Here is a 21,289-nt window from a genome sequence, read left to right on the forward strand (position 1 = left end):
CTCCTAATGTCCTGAAATGAAAGAGACCTAGGGTATAAATCGTTATTTCGATGAAGCACGTTATACAAATGATATATACGCTCTCCAGCCATATGGCAGAGGGTATATTAATGACCGTCTAACATCAATTTTAAAAAGAAATCGATAAATCTATTTGTTTTATTGAAAAGAATCTAAAGACGAACAAAACACAAAATACAAACTAAAAATATGTTTTTAATAACACCATTTTAAAGAAAGGTCTCAAATATAGCTCGTATAAAATTCCCGACAATTGTTTCTTCTGCAATTACACCTATATGCTTAATATATTTATATTTTTCAACATATCCCAATTCTGACCTCTCAAATTTCCAACTACAAATTCGATATTTGCTCCACTAGAGCCTCCACCAAAATTGTACCATTTGCCTGGCCTGAATAGTATAGGACCATACGATAATAGCCACTCCTTAAATACGATGGAAAATTATCAGTGTTAACTCGACACTGTGCCATGGTTACCCGACAAACTGGCAATGGCGGACGAAATGGCGACGGCAACTGCGGAACATTCTCTGTACAGTTTTGAAAACTTTTCATAAAAATCGGCACGTAATAGGTGTTGGCAAAATCCGATAGACTTGTTTTGAGTACACGAAATGGTGCGCGTGTAAACTGCTTTCCCTCCGGACTGTAGAATACATCAACGGCTATTTCAAAGGCGTCGGTAAGACTTTGTTTCACCTCCATTATGCCGCTGGTCTTGTAAACGCCACGGGAAACAAAACGTTTTTCGGCTTTCATCTCGAAGACGTCGGGAGTGTCATTGGTACAGATCACCGATTGAACACTATAGGTCCAGGTCCTTTGCTGTAAAGGCTGAAAGAAGGCTATATAAAATATTAAATTTAAGTGAAATTCTAAACTTACAAGTTGTCCGGCGGTGCTGGCAATTGTCAAAACAATTGTTAGATAGAGAGACTGTAACATCGTTGGGAAATAAATAACAGGTATTTGCATTTCAGTTTGAATTTTTTGTTTTAATAAATCGGTTTTATATATGATTTTAGTTAAAGGTTTGTAGAGCTGGGGGGAGACCACTTCCAAAATGGTGTTAAAAAGTGTTGTTCTTTAACACTACATTGGAGCTTGTTCCTGGTGTTATTTTAAATTGTTAACATTGTAATAACTTTATTGGTTCTTCTCACGAAACAGAAATAATTATAGAAATGTAAAACAAATGAAATGTGTTGAATCTGCGGGGACTGGGTCGAAACTACGTCTACAGCTGAAAGAAGGGTCTCTAAAGCATCTCAATTTAGATAGTAGATTTATATAAGTGTTTAATCTTAAGAAAAATAGGAACTGCGTGGAATATTGTATCGAAGGCCCTCTTGAACAATGAACCAAACAATAAGCCCGAAAAGCAATAATCGGTAGCCACTGTAAAAGTCGGGGGTACGAGTTTAAACCCCCGTATCAATAAATCACAGGCCGATACAAATTCATAATAGCCTGGACAACAATTATACCTAGACAGCAGGCATGAACAGGAGTATATTGCGTCCTATTTTACTAGAACCCCGGTAGAGGACTTCTTTTCTGCATTTTCTGTCGGAATAACTGAAATTGATTGCAGAAAAGGTCGGATTATTTATTTTGACAGGAAATCTGGGATACCTGTTCGATCTTATATAGACCTTGCATCTGATTGAATGAAGTTCTGTTATAATTTCGATCGAAAACCCTGGCTTATTAATAAATTTGAGACAACAACTTTTGGGTGAGTTTGTTTTTATCTACCTTTATCTAAATCATGTTATAATTTTCTTCGGATTTCTTTTTCCATACAAAGGAAGCTTTATGATGATCCCATCTTTTAAATAAGTTTCTTGTAAAAATATTCTTCTTATAGGATGTGTGATTTTTCAGGTAATATGGCTACAGAGGGTATATTTCATTTGATACGGCCAACACGTGCCACATCGAAGTAATGGTTTTAGACATTAGGTTTTTTTGGACCAAATCCGTTTCAGGACATTTGGAGTCGATCTAGAGATGCCAGTCCGTCCGTCTGTCAGTCTGACTGGCTTCTGTGCATGAAGGGAGTATCCGATTTGATCCAAACTTGGTACATCGTAACATTATTGTCAAACTTAGATCGAGTTCGGATATAGTCATATCTCCTTCTGGTACCTCCCAATTTTCAAAGAAAATAATTTACTGCACAGAAAGAGAATGGATGATCCGATTTTGCTGCAACTTTGCGAATCCTAATATTTGCATCAGTACTAGGTCAGGTGCGAAAATGGACTATATCGGTCCAATCCATCAAGTACCTCCCCCACAATGGGTCAAACATGTGAATAAATATAATCCTTATAAAATGTGATGTAAGTGTCCGATTGTCTTTAAATTACACCCATCACAGGTCTAGTGTGAAGATGGAATATATCGGTCCACTCCATCAAGTACCTCCCCCACAAAGGTTAACATTTTGAATATTCATGAAACTCGTAAAACACAGAAGTAACATCCAATACCATTCACACTTTGCACATCTCAATATTTATGTCAACACAAGATCTGTTATAAAGATGGTAGAGATCAAAGCATTCGGACCATTCCTTCTGGTACCTCTCCCACAAAAGGTCAACATTTGAAATAACCAAAACCATCATAAAATCCGAAATAAGCATCCAGTTCTCTTCAAATTACACATATCGCAATATTTTTATTAAACCAATGTCTAGTGTGAAAATGGGATATATCGGTCTCTCTCCTTCTGGTATCTCACCCACAAAAGGTCAAAATTTTGAGTATCCATGAAGCTCATAAAACTCGAAATTAACATTCGATTCGACACAGCCTTGTTACATCTTAATATTTCTATCAGATCGGACCATTTCTTCTGATACCTCCCACACATAGGGTTCAAGATTTTCAAAAAAACAAAATGTTCAAAGAAAGCGAAATAAGCACCCAACTCCCTTCAAATTTCACATATCCAAATATTTTTGCAAACGCAAGATCTGTTGTGAAGATCATGTATACCTGCCAACCCCTTCTGGTACCTCATCCACAAAGTGTTACAATTTCCAATACCAACTACAAACTAAAAAAATGTGCATTCCAATAGAGCAACAAATCGGAAAAACACATCCCTAAATAATAGACTCTAAATGCATCCTTTTTTAAATAATGGGGCCCTAAATTACATTTCTTACATTAGGGTACCTAAAAGAGCACCCTTTCTAATAGATAAAGCACCATTTTCTGAAGTTATTTGAATCTCTGCCCGAGAATGCACTTTTCACTGCACCCTTTCCCGTAGACAGAAAAAATAAGTGCACCTTTTAATTGAAAAATGGTCTTAATAGAAATATATATCCCATAGAACAGTGTTGGCTTGTTTGTTCGGGATACCATAGTAGTTTGTTGTTGAAAAATGGTCAGGCTTAATCCCTTTTACCCCCTGTTAAACATTACCATCGTTCTCCACTAATAAACAAACGTCGTTTTTATAAAAACAACAATAAAGAGATTAAGCCTGACCATTTTGCAACAACAAAATATATCCCATAAGAAAATATTGTTAAAGCACCTCCAATTAGAAAAAGGGCCCATAATAAAGTCCCATTTCTTCAACATAGGAAATTGTTTTTCTCTAACCAATCGAAAAATATTTTATGGCGTTGCACAGATTCAAACTACTAAAATCTAGTGTATGAACTTACATCTAAAGGCCATTCAGCAAAACTGTTCTGTTGTACCAAGGACCAGTATCATTATTCTTCTGAGTCCAGTTTTCAAAAAAAAAAACAAGTAAGCAAAGGCTACAGTCGAGCGGGGCCGACCGTTGAATACCCTACAACACCATAATAAACGATACAGTTCATATAGGCGAGATACTCGAAAGAATTGCACAAGATATTGTTACAAATAATAAAAGAAAACCATCAGGTTTCGTTCTCTAATTTTCGAATATTAGCAACTTTACCTAATTTGCTCATTTCATATTTATTGGTAAATGTTGCACGTAAATGGTCTTCCTAGATCTGGAACCAATATTTCCCAAAGACCCATAGTCTCTCAGAAGTGGCAAAAGATTAACATTTATTATTGGCTTTTGACTGAAACGCATCTATATGAGATACAGACATTTGACTATATTCTTCCACGAACTCAGCGTTAACGAAATAGTCAGAAGTGCGTCTTTCCTGTATTTGTGAATTCTCCATAGAGTCACTGGAATGGAGATTTTCGTATTTTGTCTACAAAAGTTGGCAAACTATTTCCCACATTGAATATTTTTGGATGGCCATCCAAAACTGCTTGGCTTTTTGCAATGCCCGTAACCCCCATTCAAATGTGCGCGAGGATCGGGCGATAATTACGACCTGCCGACAATTTTGCAGCTTTTTGGTCCATTTCTACCCCTAAATATATGGCGATCATCTCCAAAAAGAGTAGGCTTCTATTCTGACCCTCATCTTGTCCCCATGCAAAATTTCGTAAGGATCGGGCCATAAATGCGATCTGTATATGATATCCTGATATCCCAACTACTTAGTTTTGTTAGCTGTAGAAATATTACCAAATGTTTAATTCAAAATGAAAATATGCCAAAAATATGACAAAATTGAAAAAATATGAGAAAATGTTACAACATCAATATTTTCATCTTTAGAGAGATATTTTTATGCGATTTTTTTACACGTTTTTTCTTTCCTGCCAAGAGGCCATTCTGAATTAATGAGATCTTTCGAAATCAGTTCAGCCGTTCTCGACATATAAGAGATCTTTCAAGCCTATCTTCTTTGATAAACATATATATCGCACATATTTTGCTATATATCCGATTTTTTGGATGTTAACATCAATGTAAAGGTCAGAAGTAACCTTGCCATGGCTTAGTGATTTCGCTGGGATTTAAAATGTTCGCGGTTTAATGAAAAATTTTGAATTTTTTCAACACAAAATATATGGTCTATTTTACCCGCTAAATATTATCCGATGATCACCCAAATTGGTAGGCTTCTTCCCCGTCCTGAACTCTAGCTACATGCGAAATTCCGCGTCGATTGGTCTATAAATGCGACCTGTATAGCTACTGCAAAATCCGACATTTTTTCAGTATTTGGTCCATTTCAACCCCTAAACATTTGGCGATCATCTCCAAAAGAAATAGGGTTCTTTTCTGACATTAACCCCACCTCCATACTAAATTTCGTGAAGATCGGGCCATAATTGCGACCTGTAGAGTGATTACAAATTAACATGGACAGACGGACAGACGGACGGACGGACATACATAGCTAGATCGACTCAGCTCGGCGAGCTAGGAAGATCCATATATACTTTCCTATGTGGGAAACCAATATTTCGTGGTGTTACATAATTTTTGGCTCAATCAAACTTATAATACCCCCAACACATAGTGTTGTAGGGTATAAAAAATAGTTTTGCCCCAATCATCCAGAAAGAAAGAAAAATTATGTTCGAGTGCAAAGTTTTTTTAATTGTGTATTTTCTATTTTGTTGTTACTCATCTTTTTTTCAATAAACTTATATATGGTTGCTTTTATGGGGAGCGAAAACGTAATACATTACAATATGCAGCAAGTAAATTCAGGGCATCTTATACCATTTAATACAAACATTTTTCATAAATATCAGTGTATAGCCTTGCTTGTTTCACTTAAGATGAATAAAATGCCATTTATCGACTGAAATGAGAAGGAAAGAAATAAGAAATGAAAAACAAACATCATTTTAGTTAAATTCCAAATAGGAGATATGACAAAAAGAGGAACTACAAACACCGTGTATTTTATTTGTAAAAAAATCTATATACATTGTTTTTATAAAATTAGAAACTTAGATTAGCAACTTATTTTACTTAGCTACACACAAATCACCATAATTATTAATTTTGTTGTGTATGTGCAGGAAAGCTATTAGAGTTTCTAGGTTTACGCATAATTGTGTTATACAACGTGAAGCATTCCAAACAATGTGAGGTTTTAGAGTTTAGCATAGATATTCGTGGAAAGAAAATGTATCTTACCTATGTCGGTGACCTCTTCAACATCTCCACCCTCGGGAGCTTCAGAGATGATTTTTTCAGCCTCTTCGGTATTTGTAAGGAATGGTGAATCAGTAACGGTTGTATTCAATCTGCAAAGATAAATGAAAATACGAAATAATTATTTGCAAAGCAAGACTAAGAAAACTGCTATAAGTAAGAAAAATTATAATTCGAACTAGACGATTAGAAATGTTCAAGCATTTGACTGTGATCTTATATCGGAAATATATAAGAAAAACCCGCAATTGAATGAATAATTTTTAAGGTACGACTAGACCTATCAAAAAACCTCACAGTTTTTGCTATAAAAATCTTACTAAGAAGTTTGATTAGAGAACATTCACATTTCACTTTCCTGTCTTCTTATTTTAGCTTGTTCTCAAATCCAAGCAGTAACATAAGGTTCCATTTTTCACCACGTTTGAGCTTTGACCCACCTGACATCCAAATACCTGACAGGGACGCCTGGGCCCGTAGCAATCCACCTTTCCGCGGCTTAGCTCTTTATAGCGACGGTTCAAAGATGGAATACGGAACGGGAGCTAGTGTCTTCTGTGACACTCTTAATGTTCGCGAAACCTACAAGCTTAGAAACGACTGTAGCGTGTTCCAGGCGGAAATCTTTGCGGTCAAAAAAAAAACCATAGACCTAGTGTTTACGAGGAACAACGCGGTTAGCGGTCCGGTGTCTATATACGTCGATAGTCAAGCGGTACTGAAAACCTTAAACTCCTCTACTATTAAATATAGGGTTGTTTTGGTCTGCAGGAGATCCTTGGAAAGCACTGGGTTGTCCATCGAGCTCTGTTGGGTTCCTGGTCATTACAATATTCCAGACAACGAGACTGCATACGAATTGGCTAGCCTAGGGTCCGAATCAGCTACCATTGAATTTGAAAACTCGGTCAAACCACCCCTGTGCCACTTCTTATAGGTAATTCATAGGCACTTCTCTCAGAGAATTCAACAAAAATGGCTGGATGAAAGGGGATGTAGCATCTCCAAAAAAATCTGGCCCGTACTCTCGGAGAAAAGAACAAAGTCGCTACTGTCCTTGTCGAAGCCTGATTTAAAACTTGAAGGGGGTTTCATCACAGGTCACTGCAAGGTGAGAGCAATGACCTCTAAATTGGACAGCGATGATATTGACTACTGTAGAATCTCTCAAATCTCTCTCTCCATCACTTATTAACGTGAGACACAGGTTGGTGGGGGAACAAGTGTCACATAACGACACGGCAAATTTTCTAACCGTGGATTACGTGGATTACCCTTATAACTCTATCTCCTATCAGTAAGATCTTCACTTTTTCCACCAATCTTTTCTTTCTTCCACTTTCTTCATTTAGGATGGACACAATGGACCAGCAGCTTAACCTAACCTAACATAAGGTTCCACATTGTATAGAGGGTACATAATTTTGTCATTCCGTTTCTAACACTCGAAATATACATTTAGACCTATTTTAAGTGGGTAGAACTTTTGGTATTGCAAATAGGTTCTATATATAATTTTCTGTAATTTAGCTAATTTTTTAAAGAGAATTTTGTCAAACTTGATATTTGGCGTTCGTAATAGTCACCGACATCTCGGACATAGAAGTTCATGCTTTCCTATAGCCCCCATATAACTTCTCGTCCGGTATTCGGTATTTTCCCAACTTTTGCGACATTTTTTAAGGTATTCTTTTTTACATTTTGCAAATTCCTTCCGAATGGTGGAGCATATGAAAAGTTCGACCGTTTCTCGCTTGTTTATATTACTTTTGTATGTAGGATATATTTCATTCAATGTCTTTCATTTACGATATTTTATCAGGTTATTGCCAAAATTGATTGAGATGGGAAATTTCATTTTCGTTGAATTGTCACAACTTACCTTGAAATGGAGCCTCCTTCCAATTGTTGACTAATCAAACCCTGCCAGAATTTGTGGGTTTCCGAAACAACATTTGTGGCAAATGCAGCATTTTTGGCATCACCATTGAAGGCAAATTGATTCTCAGGCTTACCATCGGGAATCTTGTAGATTTTGAACCATTCAACGGTGGCGCGCAACAAACCCGGGAAGTACTTATCAACATCACCAATATCGTTCATTTTTTCCGCCAATGGATCCTTAACATCGATGGCAATGATTTTCCAATCTGTCTCACCCTCATCGATCAGAGCAATGGTACCCAAAATTTTCACCTGAACAACTTCGCCACGTTTGGCAACACGATAACCAATTTCCAAAACATCAATGGGATCATTGTCACCCTTGCAACCAGTGCTGGGTTCAATGTGATCGGGATTTTCCCAGGTTTGGGGGAAGGCACCGTAATTCCAAATGTAACCCTTGTGGGGGAAGCAGTTGGCAACAAAACGCAATTTACCCTTCTTGACGTCCTGTTTAATGGGATTCAAGGGATTCTTGAGACTAATCTGAAATCAAAGAGAAGGAGGAGAAGTGAAGGACACGCAATAATGTAATTAATTTTTTCGTGATTGCAATTCAAACATGTTAAATACAAACGGGTTAAATACAAAACAAGTTAACTGCTATAGGTTGGCACCATTTGCATTTCAGAAAATTGTATGGAATAAAAAAACCAAAGCCAAAACTGAAGACATAAAGGTACTTGTAATTCACCAAAATTATTTATTTTAATATAGTATCAGTGAGGTAACAGATATAGCGGACCAAATTATTCCATTTTCATACTTCATCTAATACAGAAAAATATATAAATATGTGAAAAATTTAAAAGAAAACGAACATTTATATTCAATTTTATGCGAAATCATAATTTCCATAAATTACATATTCATATCGGAGTTCTGGTTAAGAGAAATATTTAGATATAGCAAGTTATGACTGATATAAGTATTGGAAATTGTGACCCTTTGGGTGAGTTAGCAGAAGGGTTGGCAGATGTATATCATCTTCACCACAGATCTTCCGTTTGCAAAATTATTTGGATATGTGAAATTTGAAAAGAGTTGGATGCTTATTCCGTTTTCTTTAAGAGTTTTGTTTTTCATAATTTTGAACCCTATGTGGGGGAGGTACCAGAAGAAATGGTCTAATCTCTACTATCTTTATAACAGATATTGCGTTGATGGAAGTATTGAGATATGCCAATGAATGGAATCGGACGTTGTTTTCGAGTTTTATGAGTTTCATGGTTACTCAAAATGTTGACCCTTTTGTGGGGGAGGTACCATATTCACACCAGACCTTGGGATAATAAAAATATTGTGATGTGTGAAATTTGGAGATTATCGGACTCTAACATCACATTTTAGAAGAGTTAAAATAATTCCAAATTTTGACCCCTTGTGGGGGAGGTACTTGATTGAGTGGACCGATATTGTCAATTTTCGCACCCTACCCAGGACTGATGCAAATATTAGGATTTGCAAAGTTGGAGCAAAATCGGATTATCTGTTTGTCTTTCTGTGCAGTAAATTATTTTCTTTGAAAATGTTGACATTTTGTGGGGGAGGTACCAAAAAGAGTGGACCAATATTGCCCATCTCCGAACTCGATCTAAGTTTGACAATATTATTACGATGTACCAAGTTTGGATCAAATCGGATATACCCTTTGAGAGTTATCGTGCGCACTAGCCAGACATACAGACGGACGGACAGACATCGCTAGATCACCTCCAAATGTCCTGAAACGGATTTGGTCCAAAAAGACCTCGAGTCTAAAGCCGTTAATTCGATAAGGCACGTTTTGGCCATATCAAAAGATATATACCCTTTGTAGCCATATGGCTGAGGGCATAAAAAATTGAGTTTTTTACAACTTGTCATTATTAAAAAATAACCAACAAATGACAATTAGGTTATTTTGCTTTTTGGTTAACACTCTAGACAATACAATGAATTACCCACCTCCATTTTAGCATTTGTCCAGCGTGGTACTTCCACCACCATATTGTATACGGTCTTCTCTTCATTGGCATAGAGGGGGATGTCGTGCAATGGAGATACTCCTTTGCCACAAGCAGTTTCTGTAAATAAAAAAAAATATAAATTAAGGAATAGTCCATATCGAAATTGGGGCAGACATCAATTACTTTATCAATTGACCAATAATATTAAATAATAAGGAGAAGAAAATTGTGTAAGTGAAATAAAATACATTAGGTTGGAGGGAGAGCAAACTTAGATTACAATTTATTTCAATATTGTAATTAACACCCCTTTGTTTTCTTCGTAGACTCGAAACAATAAATAAGTGATAAAACATTTTATCTACTGAATTATATGAAAAGATAAGTAGTCCACTGTACTTTGCATTTGGTCAATAAATTAATTCAATTTAGCTTATTACGAAATAAGAAATTCCATTTTGGAGTATTATATATGTAATCAAAAATTCGCTGATAACAGCCGCATACGACCCATACACAAATACATTGCACAACATTATGACGAAGGGTAATAATTGAACACAATGTTGAGGTATTATTTTTTTTTTAAATCAAAATAAAAATTTGGCAAAATGTAAAATTCAATACTGACTTAAATGTGAAGATATTTTCCTAATTTGATTTAAAATATAAGACCTTTACACAGCTGCAGCATGTAGAAGACCTTTGGCACCACTTTTATTGGTAGAACCCGTCTCTGTAGATAGTATATATTTTATAGGTCTTGTACAGATATAAGTCGATTTATAAAAAAACAGGCAAAACTTTTTACAGATATTTGGTACATAGAATACCTTTTATGGATCGTTTGTAGATGAAAGATCTTTCACAGGCTTCCTGTGAATAAAATACCTTTTACAGGTTTTCTACAGATATAAGTCCATTAAACAAGATCCTTTACAGATCTTCTATAGATGTACAGGGTGAAATAAAAAAAATGCAACAAAGTCAAACTCCATAATTTTATTTTTTTTTTTTTAATTTTATTGAATGAAAGCAAAAAATGTCGGAAATAGCATCAAATTTTAGAAGAAGTTCAGACTTGTTTGAATTGGTGCCCTTTGGCACGAAGTATGGCCTTCAAACGGCCAATGAAACCGTCACATGCTGCCCGAAAGTTGCTCTTCGGTATTTTGTCCCATTCCGGCGAAGCGCTTGCTTGAGGTGATCGACACTTTGGTATTTTTTAGTGCCAACCTTGCTTTCCAAAATAATTCCAGACACAATAATCCAACGGATTGGTATCCGGAGATTTTGGTGGCCATTGTGCGCTGGAAATGAAATGGAAATGGCGCGTGCTGAGCCCGATAGTGCTGAGTTCTGTTGGAATGTCCAACGTCTACGGCCAGAATGTTTGCGTGCCCAAGGCTTTAATACACCCTCCAAAATATTTTCGATTTAATACGAATAATAGGAGTGAAGAGCGACCATCGGCTGTTATGGCGGCCCACACCATCACCATGGCCGGCGCTTGAGTTTTGATGGCCAACCGAAGGTGCACATTTCCAACTGACCTCATTGGCAAGTAAACACGATTATTTTGTTTGTTTAGAAACTGCTGGACAATGAATGTTTTCTCATTGGAGAAACACAAATTCGGCAGTTTACAACTTTCGGCCAAGCAAAGCAACTCTTTAGCTCTTTTAAGTCTATTTTCTTTCTGTTGCGGTGTAAGATCTTGAACATTTTGGAATTCCAATGGCTTTACCCGAGCTCATTTTTCAATATTTGCCGAATAAAATATTGCGATATGTTCAGCTCACGAGCCATTTTTCGGCCACTGCGACACGGATTTCGATCAAGTCGCTTCTTTTCGAAGCATTTCTGTTGATGTTGCTGTTTTCTTCCGTCCACTTCCTTGACGTCGGGCTACGTTACCAGTATCACGGTAACAAGCAATGGTACGAGACACAAAAGATTTACTCATATTTAAATGCTGGAGTGCTCTGACGATAGCCACTTGGGGGTTTTCAACCAAATATAAGGAAATCACACGATCACGCTTGAATTCCATCACGAATAACTTTTTTTCTGGAAAATTCTCACCAAAATGCTTTTGTACGCTTGTAAACAATATAATGAGCTGTCACTGGAATAATTTTAACAGCTGTCAACGAGTGGCTTAGAAATGACGGCAGTCTGAAGTTGGTTGCAGTTTTTTCATCTCACTCTGTATATATTTCACAAATTTATTAGCTTTTACAAGTCTATATAAGGAGATATCTTACAAGCCTTCTCTATACCCCATAAATAGTTGACCTTTTGGGTATCGCCTAAAAGTAAAAGACTGACCGTCTAAAACATTTTGGGTAGAAGACCTTTAGAAGGCGTTTTATAGCTGTTCTATGAACAAAGAGTTGTCTATAAGAAATCGTTTGCATGATTGAGAGATTTAATATAGAACGTATGAATCTATAAATTATTATTTCAATGAGTCACCTAAGTACAAAATGATAATCTGCAACATATTTATTGTTGGCAAGGTCTTAAGAATAAAATATTTAGACTATTAAACCATGAACCTTTTCCGAATAGTTATCATTGTTATCTGGTATAATTTAAGTGTTAAACGTGCAGTTTTTTATAACACCTAAAGAATATACTGATTCCATATAATCATATCACAAAGAAGGTGTGCACCCGTGAAGTGGGATAAGAAAGAAATTTCTAGCACAATTATTTAGGTATTAATTCCCCACAGGCAATTTAATTCCCTTTCAGAAAGACTAATTTTTCAAGAAGTCTATAGACACCTGTTTCAATACCATTTAGGTGGATGTTTCCACAATTTACCTAAATAGTGGGTACTTATCGATTTCCAATGCTATTTTTAGAAAATACGGAAAGCTTACGGAAATTCGAACATTGTGCATCTATTAACAATTCCAATAGCACTGATGTCCGTCCGAAGAACCTAGAGCTCTCAGGTGCATAAAAATGCATAATTAATACCCGGCGCACGCATTAAAAATAAAGACCGGGAATATACCTCCTCATTGCGTGTTAAACACACTACAAATAACAACAACAAATCACAACGAACTTTGGCGTGACCGACAAACGGACAGACACAAAGTCAATTTACGGTGCTCTCCTTATCAATTTCACCGTTTATAAAAAATATTGCATAAGCTTTCGGTGGCTTAGAACAATTAATACCGAACAGATAACAGCAGAACACCACACAACCACTTCAAATTTTCAACAATAATTAAACAATACAAACGGATGAATGGGTTATGGTCAATGTCATTTCAATTTGCCAGCAATTAATGTGTCCAAAAGCCGGTAAAATGCAATTCTTCACATTTTTTTTCTCTTATCGTATCGTATTCACTTTATTTCAAAATCACATTACTTACTGAAATAAATGCTATAATTTGTTGAGTTGGGAGCACCCTTTTCCACAATTTGATAGTTGGACATTTTCTTGAGATTGTCTTTAGTTAACGTTTGCAAATGTTGTGCCGTGATAGCGTGGAAACGTCGAGTTTCTTTTGCTGACGATGACGAAAACAAGTTTCTGCCAAACACGTTATGGATCGGAATTTTTGTGAACACAAATCGAGGTACTACCCCCATCGACATGATGCAAAAAAAAAACGGTGCAAAGAAATAAATCGATTAGTAGATTAATCGAAGAGAGGGAGAAATAGGGACAGGTAGGTCGACTTTACATTAATGTATTTTCTGCAGTGCACACTAGCGGGCATGAATGAATGTCATAAGTCCTTCTTCAAACGTACACAGTGGATTTGACAAATTGCTTATAGAGGTCTACCTGTTTGGCTTGTAATGGAATTACTATAAAAAAAAACAATCAAAAAACCAAACAACTTGTTGCATTGATTTTCAATAAATAAACTGAATGAAAAAAATGTCAATTTTTTCAAAACCATGTTCTATATCTTAAAGTTTTTTTCGCTACAAAAACTATAGTTTACATCTACGTTTCAATAAGCATTTTGAAAAACCCAAATTTGAATATTTTCAATTTTTTTATACCCTCAGCCATATGGCCTCGAAATAAAGGTTTTACACCCTAGGTCTTTTGGACCAAATCCGTTTCAGGATATTTGGAGTCGGTCTAACGATGTCTGTCCGTACGTCCGACCATCCGTCTGTCTGGCTGGCTGGTGCGCACGATAACTCTCGAAGGGAGTATCGATTTGATCCAAACTTGGTACATCGTAGTATTATTGTCAAACTTAGATCGAGATCGGATAGGGGCAATATCGGTCACCCCTTCTGGTACCTCCCCCACAAAAAGTCAACATTTTCAAAGAAAATAATTTACAGACAGAAAGAGAAAAAATAATCCCATTTTTTCCAAATTTGCAAATCCAAATATTCGCATCCTAGGTCAGGTGCAAAAATATACAATATCGGTTCACTCCATCGAGTGCCTCCCCCACAAGGCGTCAAAATTTTAAATTATTATAACTTTTATAAAATGTGATACAAGAGTCCGATTGACTTCAAATTGTATAGATCACAATATTTTTATTAACCCAAGGTCTGGTGTGAAGATGGAATATATCGGTCCACTCCTCCTGGTACCTCCCCCACAAAGGGTCAACATTTTAAATATTCATGAAACTCATAAAACATGAAATAAACATCCGAATCCATTCAGACTTGGCACATCTCAATATATAAACACAAGATCTACTATAAAGATGATATACATCGGACCATTCTTTCTGTTTCACTACACCCCCCCCCCCCCACCCAAAGGTTCAGAGTTTTGAATAACCAAAACAATCATAAAATCCGAAAAAAAACATTCAGTTCACTTTAAAGTACACAAATCACAATTTTTGTATTAACCCAAGTTGTGATGTGAAAATGGAATATATCGGTAAATTCCTTCTGGGACCTCCCCCAAAAAGGTTGAAAATTTTGAATATTCATGAAGCTCACAAGACGTGAAATTAAGATCCGGTTACATTCAGACTTGGCACATCTCAATATTTCCAACAACTCAAGATCTGTTATAAAGATGGTAGAGATCGGAACATTCCTTCTGGTACCTCCCCCACAAATAACGTCCGATTCCATTCAGACTTAGTACATCTCAAAATTTTCATCAACACAAGATCTGTTATAAAGATGGTAGAGATCGGACCATTTCGTCTGGTAGCTCCCCCACATAGGGTTCAAGATTTTGAAAAAGAAAACGCTCAAAGAAAGCCAACTGCTTCGGAACCTCCCCCGTAAAGGATGAACATTTTAAATAATCATAATTCAAGGCAGGGGGGTTTACATCTGTCGGCAAATCCGACTGATACTAGGTGTGTCTGGTTACCTTAAAATTTTTAAAAATTGTTACTGGAGGTCTTTGCTGTTAACACAAAAGATTGGGAACAACTCCAGTTTAGTAAAAACTCTTCGATTTTTTTTCCAGAGGTAGGTATTTTTACCCTGATCCCGGGAAACTATTTTTTTTTTCTTGGGGGACGGACCCGGGAGTCCGGGATCAAGACCCCGCCTGGACCCGGATCCACTTACCCGATATAGACAATATGGGTATCGATTGAAAGCTTATAGAAGTACCTATCCAACAAGTGGTCATCATGAAGGAGTAAGTTGTCATGGTTCGGAAGTTATTGTCAAATTATCGATCAGGGTAAAAATACCTACCACTGGAAAAAAATTTCGAAAAAATTGAAGTGTTTTTACTGAACTGGAGTTAAGCCAAGATTTGCAAAAGAGAGCGATTGAAGAGAACAATTTTCACAGTTCATTCACTGAGAGTTTGCAAATCCTTGCTGACAAACAAATTTCTTCTGCAAACACTTGCAACTCTTTTTCTTCCCCTTCCTGTAATGCCTATTTGGGCAAGAAAATTAAGAACATTTTTATGTAAAAAAATGCAAGCCAATTGTTTGGTTTTTCGATTTCTCGAGGACAAATTGCTTTGTTTTGATAAATCAGCTGATGGCTTGCAAGTCTGTTTACTTTTCACAGTTTTGTTGCAAACGAGAAAAAAACTAACTTACTCTTTCATAAAGAATTTGCTGGACAATCCCTGCAGGAAAAGTAACCAGATATACCTATTATTTTTCTTGTTATTATTGAAAATAACTCACACACATAAACAAATAAAGTTGATATATTAAGGCAAGAAAAAAATAAAATAACATCATATGGTATCATAATCCTACCTTGATTTTCTTGTACCATGTCACCAATATTGTTCAAAACACTTGCGAATATGAGTTATGATTTCGGTCACAAAATGTATAGTTTCCTAGTAAATATAAGAAATTTAACCTTATTTTGGAGTGTATTGTTTTATTGTTATTCTGTTGCCTTATTGTTATCATATAACATTTCATTATTTTACGTACATATTTGTTCATACAGGTAGTTATATAAAAAAACGAACACTCTCTATATATTTTATATAAATTATATATACTCTGTTGATGGTTTGTATAACGTAAACATTTGTATGCATAAGTGTTTAGTTTTAGTTTTGTTCTAAACAAAATGAAATCACCATTTATTGCAATATTTATATTGTAATGTATTTAGTATTGTTGATGTTCTGCTTCCTTGTATTGTTTTTTTTTTTTTTTTTAGTTTAAAACTTCAAATAAATATCGAATGAAATAGCCTGAACTAAAGATAAAACAAATAATATCTATAATACACTAAAGAAGGGAATTTGAGGCCACATAATTTTGGTAAAACAATTTAAATTCTACATTTGTTTGAAACAAAATAAGGGTGAATTTAGAACAACAAAAAAATGAAATAAGCTCATTTAAATATAAAACTTAAATCGCGAAAAGAGTTTTATACATATTTTGCGAAAACATATTTTAAAATAAGACAAATTAAAATAAAAAATAAAACACTTAAAATCTGAAAAAATCAATATTCATTGGTTCTGGACTACTGAAAAGAACGGATTCTTAGCTAAAACTATTTATTTATAATCGAAAACAACGGCTAATTAAAAAATCGTTTGCGACTTAAAGCGATCTCTTTAATTTCATATTTATGCATTTCTTTCGCCAGAGAATAAACACTTTTTCTGTCATGTCAATATCTGTACAAAAGAGGAAAATTTTCTTGTTCTTGTCTAAGCTTTTGTAATGGATTTACGATTTCCGCTTAGCTCGGGGAAATTTTGCACGATTTCATGCATTTTCTTGTGATCGGCCATGTCGACTGGCAATAGTACCTGTTTACAAGTGGAACAAACTTCCATGGTGGGCAGATTTTTACGTTTAGCAGCTGACATGGTGTTCAAACGTTGTTGATGTACTAAATACAAGGACTGCAATAGAAACCATTTAATTAAGATTTCTCAACTACATTTCATTATACCTCATACATACCTGTTGTTTGCTAATGTCGGGTAAAAGCACCACCAGTTCCGGAAATACATAATCAAATTTATCCTTTAAGGCAGCTTGGCAATGTTCATAGTAGGAATCAGCTTTGACCACACCATCCCGATATAATTGCGAAATATTACGAAATTCTTCTAAGGCTTCCATGGATTCCAAAATATCTCTGAAGTATAAGATTAATCTCTGCAAAAAAAAGGGTAATCACATTTAGGTTTTGTTTAGAAAGAAATTCATCTATTCACTCTACCTGATTACGCAGCATAGCATCTGTGGGTGGTGTAAAGGTGTGGGCTGGCAAAATGCTATAGCTCTCGCCCAGTGAACTGGTAAATGTTAAATTGTTTGGCGATTTGGCCACTGAATTAACGGTTACATTTGAATGATGTTCCGGGGCTGAGGGCGACTTCTTTGCTTGCGGTGATTTGGGTGGTGGGGAGGCGGAATTTTGTTTTTGATTGTTATTGTTGCTATTCAAATTATTGTTCGTCGCTTTATTTTCGTTGTTGTTATTCGGTTCCTTGGGCTTCTTCTCTTTAGTTTTCTCCTTTTTATCCTTTTTATTGTTAGCAGCAATGTTGGCCGCATTACTTTGTACATTACCGTTAGTTAATACTGCTGCTGCTGGTTTTGGTGCCGTTGCGTAGTTATTAGTTTTTGTGGGTAGGACAGGGGCGGGCGCCACTTTGTTTTTGCGGTTTTCCAATTCTTTTTGACGTTTCTCATTGACCACGGCCTTAACCCAGGTGTTTGTGGGGGCCGATGACTTGGATGCTGGTGGACCACCCAATGACGGAAAATCTTGGCTGGTTAGTTTTGGAGCACTTCGCGCTTCTGCTTCTCTGCGCGCTTTTGCTTCCAATTCTTCCTTTTGCACCATTTGAATTTTTTGGAAATTAGCAGGATTAGCAACGGATACGTAATCATCAACCAGAGTACGATGTTTGGCTGCCACCGTGGATACGGGCAGATGGAGACCCGTTGTACCCATGTCTTCGGTCAGTACCGCTGATTTGCCCTTTTTCGATTTCGTTGATGTGGGCAGCGCTGGAAAGTCCATAGCACTCGGTTTCTTAGTTTGAGTGGGTGGATTTGTTGGACGATTAGAGACATGTATTACCATGCCACTACTGGTCAATGGTCCATTTTTGGGCGCAGGTGTTCTTGGAACAGCTCCGGTGGCAGGAGTTGGTTTCTTCTTCAACATTGCTGAAATCGGCTGTTGTTGTTGGGCAGATCTTGCGGCACTAAAACCACCACCATCACCTCCGCTATTGCTACCGGTTGCGTTAGCGCCTAAGGCTGGGAAATTCTCCTTGGTTCGAGCCAGACCCGATATTCTATTATGATTGATAATTGTTGGTGGCGGTGGTCGGGTGAGAGATAAACTTGGTCCAGTTGCACCACCGGCAAGAGATGGGAATTCCTGCTCACTGCATGGATTGATATTTTGACGCGTTGGTGTTTGACTCTGCTGTGGGTAGGAGGGCTCAGGAACTTCAGGCTCAGGTTCATGGTTGTTGCTGAAAACGACACATAGAATATATAATTTTTTTTCACAAATTTTACAAATTGGCCTTAACATACCTTCCTCTACTTCTCATACTGGCCACTCCCTGCTCCGTCTGGCCGGAACGACCTCTTGGTCCCAAAGTTATCTCCAGTTGTAAAGTTCGTGTCTGCTTCGCCTGTTGTTTATTCATGCCTTTGCCATGTACATTGGCAACATGAGCTTTGAAATCGATTTCTGTACGAAATGCTCCTGTAAATTCTTCCGTTGCACATTTCCCCTCTTCACACAAAAAGTGATCCTGCCGAAAATGTTCGGCGAGCGCGGAATAGTCGCGATAGAATTCATTACAACCATCTGCATCACAAAAGTGGCAGTAGTAATGTTCTCGTCTCAAATGACGAAATAGTTCGTCACGATCCAGATAGCGTTTGTTGCAGTATTCACACAAGGGATGGCCACGATGTGAACGATTATCCGGATCACCTTTGGTCCGATGAATCCCTAACTCTGCCTGGGTATAACAGCGCCGCTCAAACGTAAATATTTTCAGGTTTTCCACGCACAAATCACAATAGAAATGGTCATGTTCTTTGCGAACATGATTGCGAAGGCCTTGAAAAGTACGATAAGGGGGGCAGTCACATCTACGCAAAACGACAAAAGGGGACAAACAAAGAAAAGAAAAACGAAATGGTCAGCTAAAGAAATGCAATTTCAAATACAAGGAAGCTCTTACTTGGGACATGGATGATCTAGTAGTTCAAAGAATTTCTGCTGTATTTCACTCGTATAGAAACATATCTTATATTTCTTGCTGTAATATTCCGAACGATTCTTGGCCTCCAATTCACGGTAAGGCAGTTTATCATAAGTGAATATAACCTAGAAAACAAAAGCAAAAACAAAATTGTAATTATTTGCAAACCCATGTAATGTCATCTGATTGGAATTCAGATGAGATGGAGACAATAATGATTGGTACCTTTGATAAGACCTGTCTGCAAATGGGGCATTCATTTTGTTCACAAAGAACCCTCATTCGAGTGGAACACTCATAACAAACGGGATGGTCACATTCTCCTATGGAAAATATTTCCACCGTCTTGAAACAAACCACACAGGCATTGTCATCGGCAGTAGTGGTGACGGAATTGGACCCATTGGAAGCAGCAACAGCATCAGTTTTTCCATTTTGGGAGGATTTCTTGGATGACTTCTTGTTGTTGACGGCGCTCATGGTGATAGATATTTCAATTTTTTGTTGAATATAAACCGAAATAAATTTATTAAATTGGGGGTTTTTCAGTGTTTTATCAACTTTTCTTGGTTTTTTTAGTTTTCTAAACGTGTAACGTGTTATAGGTGGCAAAAAATCGATATCGATATTTTGTTTTTTAAATGGTTATCGATTGAAGTATTGTTCTGTCGATGTTGTCGGACGAAATACTTGTACTAGGCTCTGTTCCAGAACTGCAAGAAAGGCAAAAACATTTGACGTAGAAGCATTTTTACATTCATACAGGTTCTGGAACAGAGCGCTGGTGTTGTGTATCGTTACGTTTGTCCCGTATGTTCCATGCTACAGTAAGGCGGTAAAACAACGTCATTCATCAACTACTACTGCAATGCAGCCCTGAGGTAATCCCCTTTTTCTGCCAAATTGAATTTAACAAGTTGTTCAGAAACAGTTAAATATTCAATTCCATTGCTAAAAAAGTTTAATATCTTTAATGTGCGAACGCAATATAAGTCTCTTTCTATCATTTAATTTCACAAGAAAAAAGAAACACCTGCTCTGTTCCAAAACCTGCAAGAATCCACTTGTTTTGCAATTGTTTCGAAAGATTCCAACTCCGATTTGTTTATGTACAAAGGATTTATAAATAAACATTCCAAAAATATATGTTTTCAAATGAAAAATGTCATAAAATTGCAAACATATTATAGCATGACTACTATGCCCTCGTACAATGGTTATTTTGATGATATTAGTGACATAATTCACCAGAACTGTTTCAAATTTCGGAATCGTTACTACAGCCTATGACAATAAATTACTCTTGACTGAGAAATTAACACATTTGTTCTGTTCCAAAACAGCAAAACAGAATGTAAAAGTTTTTACTACGATAACCGATTTTCCCTTTATTATATCGGAGAAAATTGCAAAGCTAGTAGAACTCCTTTTAAATACGTCAAATAATTAAGTTGCCTGTGTAAAGCTATGATAGCAGTTTGTTTTTGTCTTTGCCAATATAACGAAATCGACGCCGTTGATATTAACTGTGTACACTGCAACATAAAGAGCGACCCCTTTGAATAATTTTTCTTACTACTAAATTTTATAAAAATATTTCAATTCTAAAACATTTTTAGTACAAAAGACAAATAAGCTCATAATAATAAAGAA

At 36.5% G+C, this 21,289-nt stretch overlaps 4 protein-coding genes across 4 annotated transcripts in view; all 4 read right to left on the minus strand.

Annotated features, from left to right (window-relative positions):
* The window catches only part of LOC101892653 (troponin C), a 519,923-nt gene that overhangs the window by 92,664 nt on the left and 405,970 nt on the right, over positions 1-21,289 (minus strand). The gene's annotated exons all lie outside the window — the stretch shown is intronic.
* On the minus strand, positions 358-1,013 carry LOC105262587 (uncharacterized). The gene is made up of 2 exons (XM_011298307.3): positions 913-1,013; positions 358-861 (listed from the first exon to the last, which is right to left on the minus strand). Exons 1-2 carry the CDS (start codon positions 1,000-1,002, stop codon positions 358-360), a joined length of 594 nt encoding a protein of 197 aa, XP_011296609.2. The 5' UTR covers positions 1,003-1,013.
* On the minus strand, positions 5,478-13,605 carry LOC101893126 (inorganic pyrophosphatase). The gene is made up of 5 exons (XM_005177586.4): positions 13,365-13,605; positions 9,962-10,080; positions 7,953-8,500; positions 6,053-6,162; positions 5,478-5,711 (listed from the first exon to the last, which is right to left on the minus strand). The coding sequence occupies exons 1-5, from the start codon at positions 13,588-13,590 to the stop codon at positions 5,680-5,682; spliced, it is 1,035 nt and encodes a 344-aa protein (XP_005177643.1). The 5' UTR covers positions 13,591-13,605; the 3' UTR covers positions 5,478-5,679.
* LOC101893405 (E3 ubiquitin-protein ligase ZNF598) lies at positions 16,967-20,253 on the minus strand. The gene is made up of 6 exons (XM_005177587.4): positions 19,862-20,253; positions 19,616-19,761; positions 18,954-19,523; positions 17,617-18,889; positions 17,355-17,552; positions 16,967-17,293 (listed from the first exon to the last, which is right to left on the minus strand). The coding sequence occupies exons 1-6, from the start codon at positions 20,114-20,116 to the stop codon at positions 17,096-17,098; spliced, it is 2,640 nt and encodes an 879-aa protein (XP_005177644.1). The 5' UTR covers positions 20,117-20,253; the 3' UTR covers positions 16,967-17,095.

This window comes from Musca domestica, unplaced genomic scaffold (assembly GCF_030504385.1).
Source record: "Musca domestica strain aabys unplaced genomic scaffold, Musca_domestica.polishedcontigs.V.1.1 8, whole genome shotgun sequence".
Classification (NCBI taxonomy): Eukaryota; Metazoa; Arthropoda; class Insecta; order Diptera; family Muscidae; genus Musca; species Musca domestica.

Excerpts from the sequence above, each read along its gene's own strand:
- LOC105262587 (XM_011298307.3), bottom strand. The coding sequence starts at position 1,002 with ATGCAAATACCTGTTATTTATTTCCCAACGATGTTACAGTCTCTCTAT. Across the intron at positions 862-912 it reads CCAGCACCGCCGGACAACTT|CCTTTACAGCAAAGGACCTG; the intron begins GTAAGTTTAGAA and ends GCCTTCTTTCAG.
- LOC101893126 (XM_005177586.4), bottom strand. The coding sequence starts at position 13,590 with ATGTCGATGGGGGTAGTACCTCGATTTGTGTTCACAAAAATTCCGATC. Across the intron at positions 10,081-13,364 it reads AAATTATAGCATTTATTTCA|AAACTGCTTGTGGCAAAGGA; the intron begins GTAAGTAATGTG and ends TTTTATTTACAG. Across the intron at positions 5,712-6,052 it reads TGAAGAGGTCACCGACATAG|TCGATAAATGGCATTTTATT; the intron begins GTAAGATACATT and ends TTCTCATTTCAG.
- LOC101893405 (XM_005177587.4), bottom strand. The coding sequence starts at position 20,116 with ATGAGCGCCGTCAACAACAAGAAGTCATCCAAGAAATCCTCCCAAAAT. Across the intron at positions 19,524-19,615 it reads CTAGATCATCCATGTCCCAA|ATGTGACTGCCCCCCTTATC; the intron begins GTAAGAGCTTCC and ends CGTTTTGCGTAG. Across the intron at positions 17,553-17,616 it reads ATGCTATGCTGCGTAATCAG|AGATTAATCTTATACTTCAG; the intron begins GTAGAGTGAATA and ends TTTTTTTTGCAG.